Here is an 18,695-nt window from a genome sequence, read left to right on the forward strand (position 1 = left end):
GGGCAGTAAGGAAAGTCGATAAAGGAGTGAACGAAGACGTCTTGAAAACCAATACAAATGTCAATGTGGGTGATAACAGTATTCATGATATCCCAATTAGGAGCTAAAAAAATGTACAGACAGCGATGTGTAAGTAGGAGGTCAATAGGTGTTGGCAGTGCCAAGTTCAGGAGCTTTGGGATAGTTAGAATAGGAGAGTGCAAAACACACTACACTGATATACTGTGTCCCTAGGCCTAGGGAATACGGTTATTATTCCACTGTTATTACACCGTTCCTCTAACCTTCCAATTCACAAAAGTTGTGGGGGATGTATGTCAAAAACAAAACACAAAGAAACCCAGGTACACACCCAAACAAGAACAAACACACACTTCCTTTGCGTCCATAACGGTGTGAAATGTTGTTGCGCCACATTTGGAAGGATAGCAAAGTGCCACATTTTAACACGTGGCGTTGCAACTGGGAAAGTGCGATGAATAATGCAACCCCACACTGAGAGTTAAACCACGCTCCCCAGTCAGAGGACAGAACCCACTTAAGGGCACACAGCATGTAGCACATCAAAAAGGACCAGGAAAGTGATACGACGAGTTTCCCCATTTATTGCTGACTTGCAGTTGGATTTCAGACTCCAACCCACAGGTGCTGTAAATGCCAGATGGAGTCTCAAAAATAAATCTCTCGTATTTTAAGCATTGTAGTCTGCCAGTGGTTTGTTTAGGGGAAAATTGCACTGTGTACTTCCCTGACACATATTTTCCAAACAGAGAGTGAGAGCTGGAAAAACACTCTCAAACACTTAAAAAATACACATATACAGATGAGCGTACACACACACACACACACACACGCACACACACACTTTACTCAGACACACTATACATCAGAACATTTCAGTCGCGGTTGCTATGACAATGCTTTCATTTACCACAAACATTCTCATCTGCAGCTTATCGTGGCCCCCGGCACCCTTGGGAAAAGTGTTTTTAACTTTATGCCTGGGAAAGCAACAGTGGAAAAGCATAAGCCTCAACTGATTGATCAACTCTGACTTCCCAATCTGGGTTCCAAAGCTACACCGGAGAGCCTGGTATACAGTTAAACCTTTCAGATGTTAATATTCCCAATGGTTTCAATACGAAATTTGGAAAATGACGTAATACTCAATGATGAAAGTATGAAAATGTAATTTTGTTTGGCATATATACTGAGAGAAAACCAGAACTCTCATTGAATTGAATAGGAGCTCTTACATTGAATTACAGATCTTTATCCTCCTCTTTTGAACTTAAATTAAGACAAAGGTAATCTCGTGCCACAAGGTTCTCTCTGTTCTCTGTCATGACACCTCTTGGTGTGTCTATACAGAATAAAGATAGCTGGCAATGCAACAACAAATGACATCAAGACAGGTTATTTTCAAAATACAAAATCTCTCCCCAGTACAGCAGGAAATGCTATCAGCTATTTATAGCCTCAAACGTGCAATTTTTGAGCCGGCACTCAAGGGAGGGCACAAAACCCCAATTAACTCACTGGAAACTCACCAAGGCAAACAGTGAGATTACTAATGATAAGGCAAACGCTGGAATATTTTATTTTATCTCACAAGGCTGCCAGTATCCCCTCAGATGTGCCGTACAACAAAGGTATTTGGCCATACTATTTTTATCTCCTAAACAATAGCAGTAAACAACAAATGCTCGCTGTTTAGTAGACTAAGCGTAATAGGCTGCGGGGAGGAAATTTGACCGTTTTTAAGTGGAGAATGTGAAGAATGGAGAATCCTTTGGTGACCTAGAGTGGGATAATTGTTAATGAACAGCACTTTAGCCACTTTGTTCCGGATATTGCACATTTGATAATTTCTTTACAGCTCAGTAATGTTGTTAAATGTAGATGTTCTGGAACTTTTGGAACATTGAAAGAGTAGGTCTAATTCTACGTAGGACATAGATTAAGCTTAGTTCTGGACTAAAAATCTGTGTCCAGGAAACCAACCCAAAGAGTACTCTGTGCATCTTCAGTATTTGTTGACTTGCAGTGAAAAGTACAGTAGACTAGATGTGATCAGTTAATCGATGTCAAATGGTTTGAACGTATTGATAAAACCATGAACATCAATACACTTCAACTAACTGCAGTACAACCAGCTTCCAAGTATACAATAAAAAAAACTGCTACGTTATCTGGAATTAAGGATTGAAGATCCCTTTATAAAGCAACAATAAAGAAGAAAGAAAGAATACTTTGTCTCACATCATTGCTAGATAAATGTAATTGCTGTATAATCATTTACACTAGAGATCCATCTTCAATCATTATCTTTCCACCTGCAGGTGCAGCAGAGTGGTTTCCCAAGTATGGGTAAAAAGGATTACGGAAGAAAATGAATAAACCAGTTGTTATTTATAAAAATGGAGAGGGAATTTTCCATCACTGCCGAGCAGTGTTTTAACGGGCCAGCTGACGAAAGAACAGAAACCCATGACTGTATAAAAACCCAGATTTGGCTTGAGGGAGAAAAGGACTCACTGTTTGAGAAGTAAAACAAAATCCTAAAAGAGAACTTTGTTGTTTCCTGCGTAATCCACCGAAAAAAAGTGAAAGCCCTCCCAAAAGAATTCTGTGGATCTGGTCCAAATCAAATGAAAAGACATACAAAGCCCTTCAGCACTGACTGTTACTTTTAAAGAGAAGTAGCATGTTTTTTGCCAGGGGGCATATCTGCAAGTCTCCATCAAAACCTCTGTGAGGAATCCAAAAACCAATGATATTTGACCATTCAAGGGCTTACTGGTACATTTGTGTAACATGAGTTTTTATCAAATCAAAGACAAGGATAATAGTAAAGCAATGGTTCCCACGACGGATCCTTAGGAAAATATATCCCAAACATTTATGGTCGAGGGTAACGACGATGTCTATGTTATCAGACGAAGCCATGAGGGACTCACGAAGTGAATAAATCGTTCAATTATGGATGTTATGACGTCAGCAATATAAAGTAAACAACAGCATTCTCCACCCCTCAGCAGTATTTCTGTAAATACGTATCTCGGTTGGTTTAAAAACAGCTCCTTTTGACTCTGTCCTAGACCAATTACAACCATGAGTTTCAACTTTTTCTTGAAAACGGCCAATTGATTTTGGGTAACACTACATTTAAGCATACTTTATAAAGGGTTTATAATGGGATTATAAGTATCTTATGGACTGTTCATTATTCATCTATAGATAATAATAAGCAGGTATAACTAATATTAGTCTCACAATTTGTCAATCGCAATTTCAAAGAACGAGTATAGCTATTTATTATAAACCACCTATAAACGTATAATACATAGTCTATAAACCACTTTACAAACCCTTTACAAAGCATACCTTCATGATGTAAAGTGTTTCCTGGTTTGAATCATTTCACTTTGAGAAAATATGATTCTGCTTGCTTCCCTTGACCTAACCATATAGTTGAACAAAACCACGTGGCATGTCAAGCACTATAAAAATAAGGGTACTCTTTCATTTATCAGAATGTTCATCATTTTTACTGAACAGCAACTCCCATGCACTTTATGCGGGGGATCTTGGTCTTTGTAGTCCTCCGGGCTGCCTTCTGAGTCATCAACAGTGAGTGGAGGCCCCTGTAGGCTGGCTCCTTGTGTACAGCACACATGCACCGATACACCCAGGGCCCTGGAGAGCAGGCATTAATCACTCCACGTAAAAGCTTCCAGTCACTCCAAAGCAGGAGAGCACAGAGAGGGAGTGGGAGAATGGGTCTTCATTTCTACTGGGTCTTCATTTCTGGCAGCCATTTTGGCTCCACCTGGACTAGAGATGCCACTGCTTTGATTTTGGGAATGCAGGCTTAAGTTTACATAAGCTGATCGATACAGAGGGAGGCTCTGATCACGTATCGCAGCTCATCCAGGGTTGATTGTTTCAACGTCCATTGGGGGTGGCCTTAATTAGTCACGAGTGAAGAATTAGTGTGCTCGATTACATATATCCCCGACTAGGAACATGATCACGTTGTTCATTACATTTCATCATATGGTATCCAATGCACAACGTGTGCTTTTAATCGAATTGTAAACCATGATTTTACTTAGGATCGAATCATGGAAAAACAAATGAATTAAGTGGTTTACCTTCTTCACATAATTTGTCATTTCGTGGTTGGATTACACAAATAACCTTGTTGCATTATCTATAGGCCTTCGTGATATCAACTACTATTCAAAACTCCATCTACTTTACCTTTTTGCCTTGTTACTTGACCAGATTGTTCAACCCTGCGCAATCAATCTTGCATTTGAACACTACATGAGTAGTTTACACTGTTCAGCTCATATGATGTTGTTCGTTAGGTGTTTACGACAACCAGCGAAACTCCGCTTACTCATTCATTGCTTATCTCAGCGCTCCGTTCAAGACTCCCACAGCTGATGACACATCTGGAGCCACTAAAGTTTACCAGCAGGCCGCTAGCCTTCCAGTCACCAGCCCGCGTCGTCAGGAAGAAAAAGTTTCACGGTTGAGCAGCTGTTGCGTTGGATTAAATCTCGAGCTTGTTAATACACTACCACTGCATCTCTGCAGGGCCTTCGCTTGCACCCCGAGGGACAACCCAGTCTGAGTAAGACTCCATGTGACATCTCTGGGAAGTGCTTACCTGTCCAGCGGTGTGCCAGGATTTCATTTCCTCCTGCCCCAGTTACATGTGTGACTCCAAACTTGAGTCAATTCTGTGGACTATATACACACTTCCGAGCTCCGCTCATTAAGACTACAAAGACTCACAACGACAAAGACTCGTAGTCTACAAAGACTTGGTAGCATTTTATGTCACCTTGCCATAAATCATGCTTTTTCATTAGTCTGTAATAAGAGTGTAACTACTGTCATTACACTGTAACATCACGCGACAACCGTTATCGCCATACGTGTGAGTCAGGAAACCCTGGAACCCTACACTAAAGCATATGTGTGACTAGCACAATTATCTACACGTCTAGAATGAGGTAACATAATCGACTCCTGTGCGCATTGTCAGATGAATTCAGCTCATTGGAAAGATCCGCCGTGAGATTTTGTGTTGTTAACAAAGACTTGGGTTGTTATCTTTCAATGGAGGCATACTATGTGACTTCAACATTGAAACCTCGAGGGGGGTAGTTCCATTTACACAGAGGTTAGTCTCCTAAAGCTCCCACGTGTACATTAGTCAATCTCTTCTGCAATTGAGAACTACAGTAGGATTGTTTCCATACAGATTAGCCTTTCAGTTTCCATGCGCACGCAATATTTGTGTAACTTGGAATTGCAATGCAATACGACATAGCATCGTCTATAAATATGTCAGACGGAGGCCCAGACATACTGCACATGTCCAAAGAGTTCTCTGTAGCTCAACTGGTTGAGCATGATGCTTGCAACACCAGGTTAGTGGGTTTGATTCCTGGTACCATCCGTACGTAAAATGTATGACCAAATAAAAGATTTCAGGCCCCTTGGATTTCTTCACATTTTATTGTGTTACAAAGTGCGATTAAAATAGATTTTTTTAGTAATTTGTTTTTGTCAACAATACACACAAAATACTATGTATTGTCAAAGCGGAAGAAAAATGCAAAAAAATCAATAAATTAGTCAATAACTAAAAACTGTTAAAAATAGTGCATACAGTGGGGCAAAAAAAGTATTTAGTCAGCCACCAATTGTGCAAGTTCTCCCACTTAAAAAGACGAGAAAGGCCTGTAATTTTCATCATAGGTACACTTCAACTATGACAGACAAAATGAGAAAAAAAAGTCCAGAAATCACATTGTAGGATTTTTAATTAATTAATTTGCAAATTATGGTGGAAAATAAGTATTTGGTCACCTACAAACAAGCAAGATTTCTGGCTCTCAGACCTTCTTTAAGAGTCTCCTCTGTCCTCCACTCGTTACCTGTATTAATGGCACCTGTTTGAACTTTTTATCAGTATAAAAGACACCTGTCCACAACCTCAAACAGTCACAATCCAAACTCCACTATGGCCAAGACCAAAGAGCTGTCAAAGGACACCAGAAACAAAATTGTAGACCTGCACCAGGCTGGGAAGACTGAATCTGCAATAGGTAAGCAGCTTGGTTTGAAGAAATCAACTGTGGGAGCAATTATTAGGAAATGGAAGACATACAAGACCACTGATAATCTCCCTCGATCTGGGGCTCCACGCAAGATCTCACCCCGTGGGGTCAAAATGATCACAAGAACGGTGAGCAAAAATCCCAGAACCACACGGGGGGACCTAGTGAATGACCTGCAGAGAGCTGGGACCAAAGTAACAAAGCCTACTATCAGTAACACACTACGCCGCCATGCTTTTGGGCTATTTTTCTGCAAAGGGACCAAAACAGCCCCAAAACATCACTGCTCTAGAGGAGATCTGCATGGAGGAATGGGCCAAAATACCAGTGTGTGAAAACTTTGTGAAGACTTACAGAAAATGTTTGACCTCTGTCATTGCCAACAAAGGGTATATAACAAAGTATTGAGATAAACTTTTGTTATTGACCAAATACTTATTTTCCACCATAATTTGCAAATAAATTCATAAAAAATCCCCCACTGTAAGTATTCAGCCCCTTTGTTTAGGCAAGCCTGAATTTGTTCAGGAGTAACATTAGGCTTATCAAATCATATAAAAGTTACATGGACTAAATAACTTTTAAATAATAGGGGTTGACATGATTTTTAATTGACTAACCCTTCCTCACATACATACAACATCTGTAAGGTCCCTCAGTCAAGTATTGCATTTCAAGCACAGATTAAACTACAAAGAACAGGGAGGTTTTCGAAAGCCTCATAAAAAAGGGGCAGGTATTGGTAATTAATTAACAATAACAAATCAGATATTTGATATATTTTTAAGCATGGTAAAAGTTAAAAGTTATGTTGTGGATTATACTGTATATTAAACCACCCAAACACCTCAAAGATACAGTCATCCTTCTGAACTGAGCTGCAGCACAGGAAGGAAACTTGTCAGGGATGTTGCCATGAGTCCATTTGTGATTTTAAAACTGCTACAGAGTTCAATGGCTGTCATGGGAGAGGACTGAGGATGGATCAGCAGAGAGAAAAGAAGAACACAAAAATACCAAATAAAAATTCCAAAATATGTATCTTCTTTGCAACAAGGCCATAAACAATACTGAAAAAGGCAAAGGAAAACATTGGGCTCCCGAGTGGCGCAGCAGCCTAAGGCACTGCATCTCAGTACTAGAGGTGTCACTACAGACCCTGGTTTGATCCTGGGCTGTATCACAACCGGCCGTGATTGGGAGTCCCATAGGGCGGCGCACAATTGGCCCAGCGTCTTTAGGGTTTGGCTGGGGTCGTTGTAACAAAGAATTTGTTCTTAACTGACTTGCCTAGTTAAATAAAGGTTAAATGAGAAGCGCTATGTTTGGGGCAAATCCAACGCATCACTGAGTAACTGTTTCCTTATTTTCAAGCAAGGTGGTGGCTGGATCATGGTATGGGTATGCTTGACATCGGCAAATGCTGGGGAGTAAAAAGAAACAGGACAGTGCTAAGCACAGGCAAAACCCTAGAGCAAACCTGCTTCAGTCTGCTTTACACCAGGCACCTTTCAGCAGGACAACAGCCCACAACACAAGGCCAAATCTAAACTGAAGTTGCTTACCAAGAAGACAGTGAATGTTCCTAAGTGGCCAAGTTACAATTTTGACCTAAATCTGCTTGAAATACTATGGCAAGACTTGAAAATGGCTGCCTAGCCATGATCCCCAACAATTTGACAGAGCTTGGAGAATTGTTTAAAGAATAATAGGCCAATATTGCACAATCCAGGTGTGTAAAACTCTTAAAGACTTACCCAAGAAGGCTCACAGCTGTAATTGCTACCAAAGGCGTTTCTAACATGTACAGTATGGACTCAGGGAGCTGAATGCTTATGCAATGACTATATTGTATTTACACATGTTTCATTCATCTTAAATAAAGTTATGATTGTTCTTCCACTTTGACATTCCAGAGTATTTTGTGTAGAGTGTACATTTGTTGTTGTTGTTGATTAAATCCATTTTAATCCCACTTTGTAACACAAAGAAATCCAAGGGGTCTGAATACTTTTGCAAGGCATTGTACATTGCTTTGGATAAAAGCATCTGCTAAATGGCATTTATTAAACTCAGCAAAAAAATAAACTTCCCTTTTGCAGGACCTTGTCTTTCAAAGATCATTCGTAAAAATCCAAATAACTTCATAGATCTTCATTGTAAAGGGTTTAAACACTGTTTCCCATGCTTGTTCAATGAACCATAAACAATTAATGAACATGCACCTGTGGAATGGTCGTTAAGACACTAACAGCTTACAAACGGTAGGCAATTAAGGTCACAGTTATGAAAACTTAGGACACTAAAGAGGCCTTTCTACTGACTCTGGAAAACACCAAAAGAAAGATGCCCAGGGTCCCTGCTCATCTGCGTAAACATGCCTTAGGCATGCTACAAGGAGGCATGGGGACTGCAGATGTGGCCAGGGCAATAAATTGCAATGTCCGTACTGTGAGACGCCTAAGACAGCGCATAGGGAGACAGGACGGACAGCTGATCGTCCTCGCAGTGTCAGACCACGTGTAACAACAGCTGCACAGGATCGGTACATCCGAACATCACACCTGCGAGACAGGTACAGGATGGCAACAACAACTGCACGAGTTACACCAGGAACGCACAATCCCTCCATCAGTGCTCAGACTGTACGCAATAGGCTGAGATGCTGGACTGAGGGCTTGTAGGCCTGTTGTAAGGCAGGTCCACCAACGCTGGACCAGCCACTGGCAAAAAGTGCTTTTGTCGCGGTTTTGTCTCACCGGGGGTGATGGTCGGATTCGCGTTTATAGTCTAAGGAATGAGAGTTACGCCGAGGCCTGTACTCTGGAGCGGGATCAGTTTGGAGGTGGAGGGTCCATCATGGTTTGGGGCGGTGTGTCATCGGACTGAGCTTGTTGTCATTGCAGGCAATCTCAACGCTGTGCGTTACAGGGAAGACATCTTCCTCCCTCATGTGGTACCCTTCCTGACATGACCCTTCAGCATGACAATGCCACCAGCCATACTGCTCGTTCTGTGAGAGATTTCCTGCAAAGACAGGAATGTCAGTGTTCTGCCATGGCCAGTGAAGAGCCCGGATCACAATCCTATTGAGCACGTCTGGAACTTGTTGGATCAGAGGGTGAGGGCTTGGGCCATTCCCCCCAGAAATGTCCAGGAACTTTCAGGTGCCTTGGTGGAAGAGTGGGGTAATGTCTCACAGCAAGAACTGGCAAATCTGGTGCAGTCCATGAGGAGGAGATGCACTGCAGTACTTAATGCAGCTGGTGGCCACAACAGATACTGACTGTTACTTTTGATTTTGACCCCCCCCCCCCCCCCCCCCCCTTTGTTCAGGGACATATTATTCAATTTCTGTTAGTCACATGTCTGTGGAACTTGTTCAGTTTATGTCTCAGTTGTTGACATTTTGTAATGTTCATACAAATATTTACACATGTTAAGTTTGCTGAAAAAAAACACAGTTGACAGTGAGAGGACATTTATTTTTTGCTGAGTTTATATTGTATTATACTGTATAACATAAACTGTACTAGAGAAGGCCCAAACATACATTTACTACGTTTTTGAATCAGAGCAAAGTTTGTACCTGTTATTACCAATGGAATAAAACATAAAAGGGAGAGATAACTTTGTGCGAAGTGAAGTGTTTTTATCTTTTTGATCAGATCTGACCCACTCTGTAGATTCACAGAGTGTTCCACACATACAGTACGAAGCTTCAGTCAGACTGGTTGTACATACAGCCTCAATGGGGAAATGCACTAAACCAAATACAGTGTACAAAAATTGACTTGCCAGGGTCACCAAAGGTCGCATATAGCAACAACCATCCAAATGAACACTGAATCCTTTGAATTGATGCCTGGAGATGAGGAAACCCCATGAAAATCAGAAAATCTTACACTAATTTATCCTACTCATCATATGTGGTGAGTGTATGGTAACAATTGACACTGCAAAGACTGTCTTGCACATGACATCAGAGGTCAAACACACTCATAATAATGTAAACTTTTGACATCTGACTTAACATTGCCCTGTGATGTCCCAACCCCTTTTTAACCAAACTTGATGGCAAACAGTATCCGTAGCCGACACAGGCTTACCATTTCGTTGTCATAAGTCGGGTAGCGTAACCATTATGACTGCACGATTCACGTAAAACAAGTTTAAATTGAAGGCGTTGATGCCATGCTGGGGAAACGGCACGCAGATGCCGTTAACCTTTTTGATGAGTATTTGCTCCACAGCAACTTTTTAACGTAACTAATTACAGTGTATTGATGCAGTAACAAAACACATTGAGCCAGCCGCTTTGTGTGTCTGGATGTACCGTTTCAAAAGAACAATGAATACCAGTGAATGTGTTTGTCTGACAGGCGATGACAGGTTTTCTGGATAAAGACACAGAGCTCTGAGTGCAGAGAATATACAAATACTGCTTTGTACAACTCAATTTGAAATATTTTATTATTATATTAGGCAGAATCTCAGGGCCGCAAAAGTATCAATGCTGTCAACATCAAGAGTGTGTGTTTGTATTGGGGCTGTACAACCAAGTAGTTTCGGGGGACAGATTAAATGAATGCTATCAGCAGGCTAGTAGTGGCCCGTGCAGCACATAATCGTTTGTTTTGATACAGTTGGCCTAGTCTATTCATATTTAATGGCATCACTACCGTCAATGAAAAAAGTGCGTCACGTTATCCCTTTGCGCACGCGCATATCTTACTTTTTGGATTGTTGCATCATTGAATGTAGTTCGAAATGTATGTATATCCTTCTAGAAATGTGGGTGTAGTGTGACAGTACCTGACCTGATTCAAAAACATGCAGCAAGCAACTAAGCCTTTCATCAATTCATTTGGAATGTCTCCGAATGGTTCCAGTCGCATGATGTGTACGGTGACATCAGTGTGTGTGTGTGTGTGTGTGTGTGTGTGTATTAAGCTCGTATACAGAAAACCACATCACATGGGGATTGTATTTAAAAGGTGAACATACCTTGGAAAACAACCGCCTGCTGGAGATCTTGGTGCTTTCTGGGATGACCAACAGACCTTCCTTTCTCATTTTAGAGAAATGTGCACTGTCCAACGAATAAGAGATTAAGTTCACAAACCCAAAGTTTCCATTATGACAGTCATTTTTTCCCCCAAATAAGCTTCAGTCAACGTCCGTGTAAAGGGATATTGTCAGTTAGTTTGAGGTGGTTTTAAAGGGACGGAGTTGTAGTCACGCAAGTTATCCGTGCAGGACCTCTCGTGACAGCCAGTGTGGAGCAATTTCTCATGTCAGTCTGCAGAGTAGCTAGTGTAACTCCTGTGCTTCACCTCGGTGTTCGGTCAATACAAGGCTTCATTTTGTCCTGATCGTTGCAGAGAATGTTGTTTGCCAAGCGTCTCCCTTGTTGACCCCAGTGTGCTGCCAAAATAGGCATCATGCTCATTTACTCAAGAATCTCACAAATGATTGAGCTATTTCAATGTTTCCGATCGATACTGAATGATTGTTTTATTGTGTACACAGAGGGGTTAGACCTACACTGAAATGCATTAAGAATTGATTATTGTTCAGAATAAAAAACATCTCAATGCTCATTATGTCAGACGAAGGGTGTCTAGGTTGCCATATGTCCTACAGTTCCTGTCTCTCAGCATAACTTCCAAGTCTATCTCTCTTGAAAGTCAGCGTCTCAAACAAGCTTTTACAATAGTGCAAACTAGGCCTACTATAAACTTTGACTTTATCGCATAACAGCAAAACAATAACTACATCTCCCCTTCCATTATTGGCAAATTAAACTGATAAAGTGCATATGCATTAGCCTGTCCCTTAAATATATTCAATTTCATTTGGCCCAGATAGGTAGCCTGTATCTGATATTCGGATTACATTGGTCATAATAGTTATAAATCCGTAGGCCTATATTCCTCTAAGCAGAATAAAACACCATGTTTGAGCTTCCCAAGGTCTAGCTATATATAAAGTGTGTGTGTGTGCATGCGCGCAAGTGCGCACTTGTGTGAGTCGGACCACCTATGTGTGTGTGATATGACAGCATATCTTTCTTCACGAGAATAATGTTTGTTGTTTTTGTCATCACACGTCAGTTTGTTGTGACTTTGAACTTGTACTGTTTTTCCTGCCAATGTCTGTCCCGTTTCCTTTACTCAGGCTTGTATCCACCCCACACAGCGACTCCGTTACCCCCTCTTCCATCTCCATGTACTCCGCTTTATCACCCAGCGAAGAGCCCGAGGGGGACCCTTTGAATTTTTTAAGAAAGTTGGGGAAATAGGGGCAGACAGGTGGTGGGGCTTCAACAACCGGTGGAGGGTCTGCTTCATTATCAGTCTCCCTGTGGTAGAAGTAATTGAAGTTGGATACAATGACGGGCACTGGAAGAGCTATGGTTAACACACCCGCTATGGCACAGAGCGAGCCCACTATCTTGCCACCGACAGTAATTGGTTTCATGTCTCCATATCCGACCGTGGTCATAGTGACGACAGCCCACCAAAAAGCGTCGGGAATACTTGTGAATTGAGACGCGGGTTCGTCTGCCTCAGCGAAGTACACTGCACTTGAGAACAAAATGACACCAATAACGAGGAAGAAAATCAGAAGCGCTAGTTCCCTCATACTGGCGCGGAGGGTATGTCCGAGGATCTGCAGTCCTTTGGAGTGCCTGGAGAGTTTGAAGATGCGAAAGACTCTGACAAGGCGGATTATTCTCAATATTGCAAAACTCATTGCCTGGTCCCCTTTGCCTTGCTGTTGAGCAAGATCTGTGCCGAGCGTGATGAAATAAGGCAAAATCGATACAATGTCTATAGTATTCATAATGTTTTTAAAGAAATCCGTTTTACTTGGACTTGCAAAGAAGCGCACTATAATCTCAAATGAAAACCAAATAATGCATACCGTCTCCACAATGAAAAAAGGGTCGTTAAAAGGAGTCTGTCCATGAGGTTCTGTCGAATTGTCTCGTGGTTTAAGGTATTCTTTTTCGTCCCTGAACTCTGGCAACGTTTCCATACAGAAAATGACTATTGATATAACGATGACTAAAACGGACACGACTGCAATCCCTCTCGCAGGTTGTGAGCTCTCTGGGTATTCAAAAAGAAGCCAAACTTGGCGTTTGAACTCGTCCTCTGGTAAGGGTTTCTCTTCCTCTTTGACAAAACCCTCATCCTCCCGAAACTTCAGTATTGCCTCCTCTCCGAGTTCATAGAATTTCACCTCCTCAGAAAATATGTCAAAAGGTACATTTTGGGGTCTCTTCAATCGCCCCCCTGACTGGTAATAATAAAGAATAGCGTCGAAGCTTGGTCGGTTCCTGTCAAAAAAATATTCATTCCTTAGAGGGTCGAAGTACCTGATTCGTTTGTCCGGGTCTCCCAAAAGAGTGTCAGGAAACTGTGTGAGAGTCTTAAGTTGAGTTTCAAACTTTAGTCCGGACACATTAATAACAACTCTTTCGCTGCACCCATACTCACTGTAAACATTTGCGTATCCTGATTGGGGACGTCTGTCTGTGAGTGAGACAGTCTCTTCATCATCCATATTACAGAGAAAACTGGAACTCTTGCTTCCCCTGTCCTCCTCTTCCCCGCCTTCCGCCTCGTCCTCCTCTATCATATCCTCCTCTGATCCAAGTAGCGCCAACTCCGAGTGGCGCAAATCCCCACCGAGAGTCTGGCGACTCCTTCTCCAACGTCCTACGCCGCGTTGCTTTTTCCTTTCTCTGAGAACCTGCTGCTCGGACTCATGGTAGTGCTGCTGTGGCTGTTGCGAGGAGGAGGGGCGCGAGGCGGTACTGCCGCTACTGTTGTTGGCATTTGATGAGGAGGCGGTGCGAGACTGATGCTGCTGGTGGTTGTTAAGGAGATGGCCAGAGGACTCCCCTCCCTCTCCACTTGCTGCACCTTCCGCAGCGGCTGTTGCCTGCTGTACCTGTCTCTCCCTTTCGTGCTCCCTTTCCCGTGCGCGAGCATACCCGTAAGGCAGTCGAGTTTTGCACCCATTATCTGCACCTATCATGGCAAACTCCATTTTGAGAAGGGTGTAAATTCAGTTCTGAGTGAATGATATAATCCCTTTAGCGACGACTCGTGTAGGACAATGGAAAGTAGCAAATTGTAGCAAAGGGCGCACAGGTTGGTTGATCCTGCTTTGACAGATAGCAGGCACCTGTTATTCAGTGAGTCTTAGGTGAGTTAAGAATGCGTAATTAAAGATCCATTTTTGGAATATAGTTCACAAAGTCGTTGACAAAAATCACATGAATATATTTTTGTCAACTGACTCCTCATTTATTTTATGACATCATTATTACAGCCAAGTGAATATAGGCTGTGGATGGGTAGGCCAGATATCACCAGATATTGGACAATATATTCACAAAACCACCTAATTTGTCCCTCAGGTGCTTAACTCCAGTGTGAGTACTTGCAGAAATACGGCATTTTTGCCTTTTCGTGGTCCCTCCTGGTTGCCATTTTAGGTGATGAGAAAACCGGCCCTTTTGTGCTGTACACCTTCAGTGATTCTGAATGACTTTATTCCTCTGACGTCTTCAGCAGCTGCAAGGGAGAAACAGCAGTTCGATTAGACAACCTACAAATGTATGTATTCAAATGCATGTCCCCTGTTTGGGCGATGCATGCACTATAGCCGACGTCGCATCACCAACTTAAGAGCAGAAAACACAAGTCTAATAATAACAGTAATTATAATGACAATATTTATAACACGAATTAATAATGAATCATACTAATAATAATAATAATAACTAACATGGCAACAGAAGACAACACATGATAACTGCAACATTTGTCTGTGTAAACATTCTTTAAATTACGCACGGAATTGTGTTCACTCTGTTTTAAAAAATGCCCCACCTTCATTCATTTAGACATTCCACTTACATATGATAAAGGCCGAACGAAATCGTCTCAGCACCTTACAAAATGTGCTGTAGGTGAGGATGCAATTCCTTGGTTTGCCCAATTTCGCATCTTGTTTTGGGAATATTAAAATCCCTCGACGTATCCAACCGGCGAACATATCACCTATACATCTGTGTTCGATTGCACTCGAGGGATTACACTTTTTGGACGCGTCTCGGCGTTGTCTTGTCTCAATTCAACAGGATCTATTTATTGAGTATCATCCCCATTCCCGAAAAAAAAGATCCACCGCTGCATCGGTGCTGGCAGCAAAAATATATATAAAACGCAGGTCTAGCGTGTATCAATAGCTCAGCCTGGTCAAAGAAGCTGCGTCGGAGAGAGGGCAAATAAAAGTTTATGTTGATATGTGAAATCGCCCACGGTTAAGTAAGCGCATCACACATCTGTCCGTTGCCTCTACCTCCCCAATTTCCCATTGTGCGTGTTATTGAGGAGTTGTGCCTCGTCCAAGTCGAGCATGTGCCGCAGCGCAGGCAGAGCTCGATCATCCCCCAGTGGATGGAGCGGGTCACTACGCACCTCAGCCACCACCACTTCTAACACAGGGATGGTCAAATGCAACTGTTGCCATCTATCAAAGGTAACCCTCCAAAATGCCATTGATATCATTTGACCATCTACTATGCAACCAGATCGAAAGACATGGGGCACATGCATCCTGCACCTGATGAGCACCTCACCTAATAACTTCTCAAAGCTAATGCAAAGCAAAAAAACGAATAAAACGGGAATAACAAATTATATAAAATGGAAAGCAAATCTGTGTCTCAATTCAGCTTCAGAGAGACGTAGAGGCAGATATGGACCTGTCTTCAAAATATTGACCTAACGGACTACTTGCAATTAACTTATGCCTACATTTAGAGAATTCCATTATCGAATAGAATAGTATATAGGCCAAAGTTAACCTGATGTTATGGTAACTGTATACTGATATTCTAATGGATATTATTTATATATATACAGTGACTTCGGAAAGTATTCAGACCCATTGACTTTTTCCACATTTTGTTATGTTATAGCCTTATTCTAAAATGGATTAAATAATACAAATCCTTAGAAATCTACACACAATACCCCATAATGACAAAACGAAAACAGGTTTTTAGAAATGTTTGCAAATGTATTAAAAATAAAAATACCATATTTACATAACTATTCAGAACCTTTGCTATGAGACTCGAAATTGAGCTCAGGTGCATCCTGTTTCCATTGATCATCCTTGAGATGTTTCTACAACTGGATTGGAGTCCACCTGTGGTAAATTCAATTGATTAGTCATGGAAAGGCACAGATCTGTCTATATAAGGTCCCACGGTTGACAGTGTATGTCAGAGCAAAAACCAAGCCATGAGATGGAAGGAATTGTCTGTAGTGTTCCGAGACAGGATTGTGTCGAGGCACAGATCTGGGGAAGGGTACCAAAAAATGTCTGCAGCATTGAAGGTCCCCAAGAACACAGTGGCCTCCGTCATTCTTAAATGGAAGAAGTTTGGAACCACCAAGACTCTTCCTAGAGCTGGCTGAGCAATCAGGGGAGAAGGGCCTTGGTCAGGGAGGTGAGCAAGAACCCAATGGGCACTCTGACAGAGCTCTAGAGTTCCTCTGTGGATATGGTAGAACCTTCAAGAAGGACAACCATCTCTGCAGCACTTCATCAATCAGGCCTTTATGGTAGACTGGCCAGACAGAAGCCACTCCTCAGTAAAATGTACATGACAGCCCGCTTGGAGTTTGGCACCTAAAGACTCTCAGACCATGAGAAATAAGATTCTCTGGTCGGATGAAACCAAGATTGAACGATTATGCCTGAATGCCAAGCGTCATGTCTGGAGGAAACCTGGCACCATCCCTACATTGTAGCATGGTAGTGGCAGCATCATGCTAAGGGGATGTTTTTCAGCAGCAGGGATTAGGAGACTAGTCAGGATCAAAGCAAAGATGAACGTGCAAAGTACAGAGAGCTCCTTGATGAAAACCTGCTACAGAGCACCCAGGACCTCAGACTGGGCCGAAGGTTCACCTTAGGACTTCGACCCTAAGCACACAGCCAAGACAACGCAGGAGTGGCTTCAGGACAAGTCTATGAATGTCCTTAAGTGGCTTAGCCAGAGCCCGGACTGGGAGAAACTACCCAAATACAGGTGTGCCAAGCTTGTAGCATCATACCCAAGAAGACTTGATGCTGTAATCACTGGCAAAGGTGTGTCAACAAAGTACTGAGTAAAGGGTCTGGATACTTATGTAAATGTGACATTTCATTTTGTTTATTTATTTTATTAACAAAAATGTCTATAAACCTGTTTTTGCTTTGTTATTGTGAGTAGGTTGGTTGACGAGAAGAAAAAGGTTTTAATCAATTTTAGAATAAGGCTGTGACTTAACAAAATGTGGGAAAGGTCAAGAGGTCTAAATACTTTCCGTATGCACGATATACGTACAGTACCAGTCAAATGTTTGGACACACCTACTCATTCCAGGGTTTTTCTTTATTTTTTATATTTTCTACATTGTAGAATAATAGTGAAGATATCAAAACTATGAAATAACACATACAGAATCATGTAGTGTAATGAAGTGTTAAACAAATCCAAATATACAGTTGAAGTCGGAAATTTACATAAACTTAGGTTGGAGTCATTAAAACTCGTTTTTCAACCACTCCACAAATTTCTTGTTAACAAACTATAGTTTTGGCATGTCAGTTTGGACATCTACTTCGTGCATGACACAATTATTTTTTCCAACAATTGTTTACAGACAGATTATTTAACTTATAATTAATTCCCTGTGTCACAATTCCAGTGGGTCAGAAGTTTACATACACTAAGTTGACTGTGCCTTTAAACAGCCTCGAAAATTCCAGAAAATTATGTTATGGCTTTAGAAGCTTCTGATAGGCTAATTGACATAATTTGAGTCAATTGGAGGTGTACCTGTGGGTGTATGTCAAGGCCTACCTTCAAACTCAGTGCCTATTTGCTTGACATCATGAGAAAATCAAAAAGAATTCAGCCAAGACCTAAGAAAATGAATTGTAGACCTCCACAAGTCTGGTTCATCCTTGGGAGCAATTTCCAAATGCCTGAAGGTACCACATTCATCTGTACAAACAATAGTACTTCAAGTATCAACACCATGGGACCACGCAGCCGTCATACCGCTCAGGAAGGAGATGCATTCTGTCTCCTAGAGATGAACGTACTTTGGTGCGAAAAGTGCAAATCAATCCCAGAACAACAGCAAAGGACCTTGTGAAGATGCTGGAGGAAACAGGTACAAAAGTATCTATATCCACAGTATCGGCATAACCTGAAAGGCCGCTCAGCAAGGAAGAAGCCACTGCTCCAAAACCGCAATAAAAAATCCAGACTACGGTTTGCAACTGCATATCGGGACAAAGATTCTACTTTTTGGAGAAATGTCCTCTGGTCTGATGAAACAACAATATAACTGTTTGGCCATAATGACCAGGCTTACAAGCGTAAGAATACCATCCCAACCGTGAAGCACGGGGGTGGCAGCATGTCGTGGAGGTGCTTTGCTGCAGGGGGGACTGGTGCACTTC

At 41.8% G+C, this 18,695-nt stretch overlaps 1 protein-coding gene across 1 annotated transcript in view; it reads right to left on the minus strand.

The window, feature by feature from the left end:
- LOC110506296 (potassium voltage-gated channel subfamily A member 1-like) overlaps positions 1-14,737 on the minus strand; it is a 37,423-nt gene extending 22,686 nt beyond the window's left edge. The window contains exon 1 of the mRNA XM_090221791.1: positions 11,151-14,737. Coding sequence (XP_090077917.1) covers positions 12,249-14,207 — 1,959 coding nt within the window. The 5' untranslated portion in view covers positions 14,208-14,737 and the 3' untranslated portion in view covers positions 11,151-12,248. The remainder of the gene's footprint in view (positions 1-11,150) is intronic.
- Between the last annotated feature and the right edge of the window lie 3,958 nt (positions 14,738-18,695).

Source organism: Oncorhynchus mykiss, chromosome 26, assembly GCF_057628025.1.
Source record: "Oncorhynchus mykiss isolate SJ-2025 chromosome 26, ASM5762802v1, whole genome shotgun sequence".
NCBI classification, from domain to species: domain Eukaryota; kingdom Metazoa; phylum Chordata; class Actinopteri; order Salmoniformes; family Salmonidae; genus Oncorhynchus; species Oncorhynchus mykiss.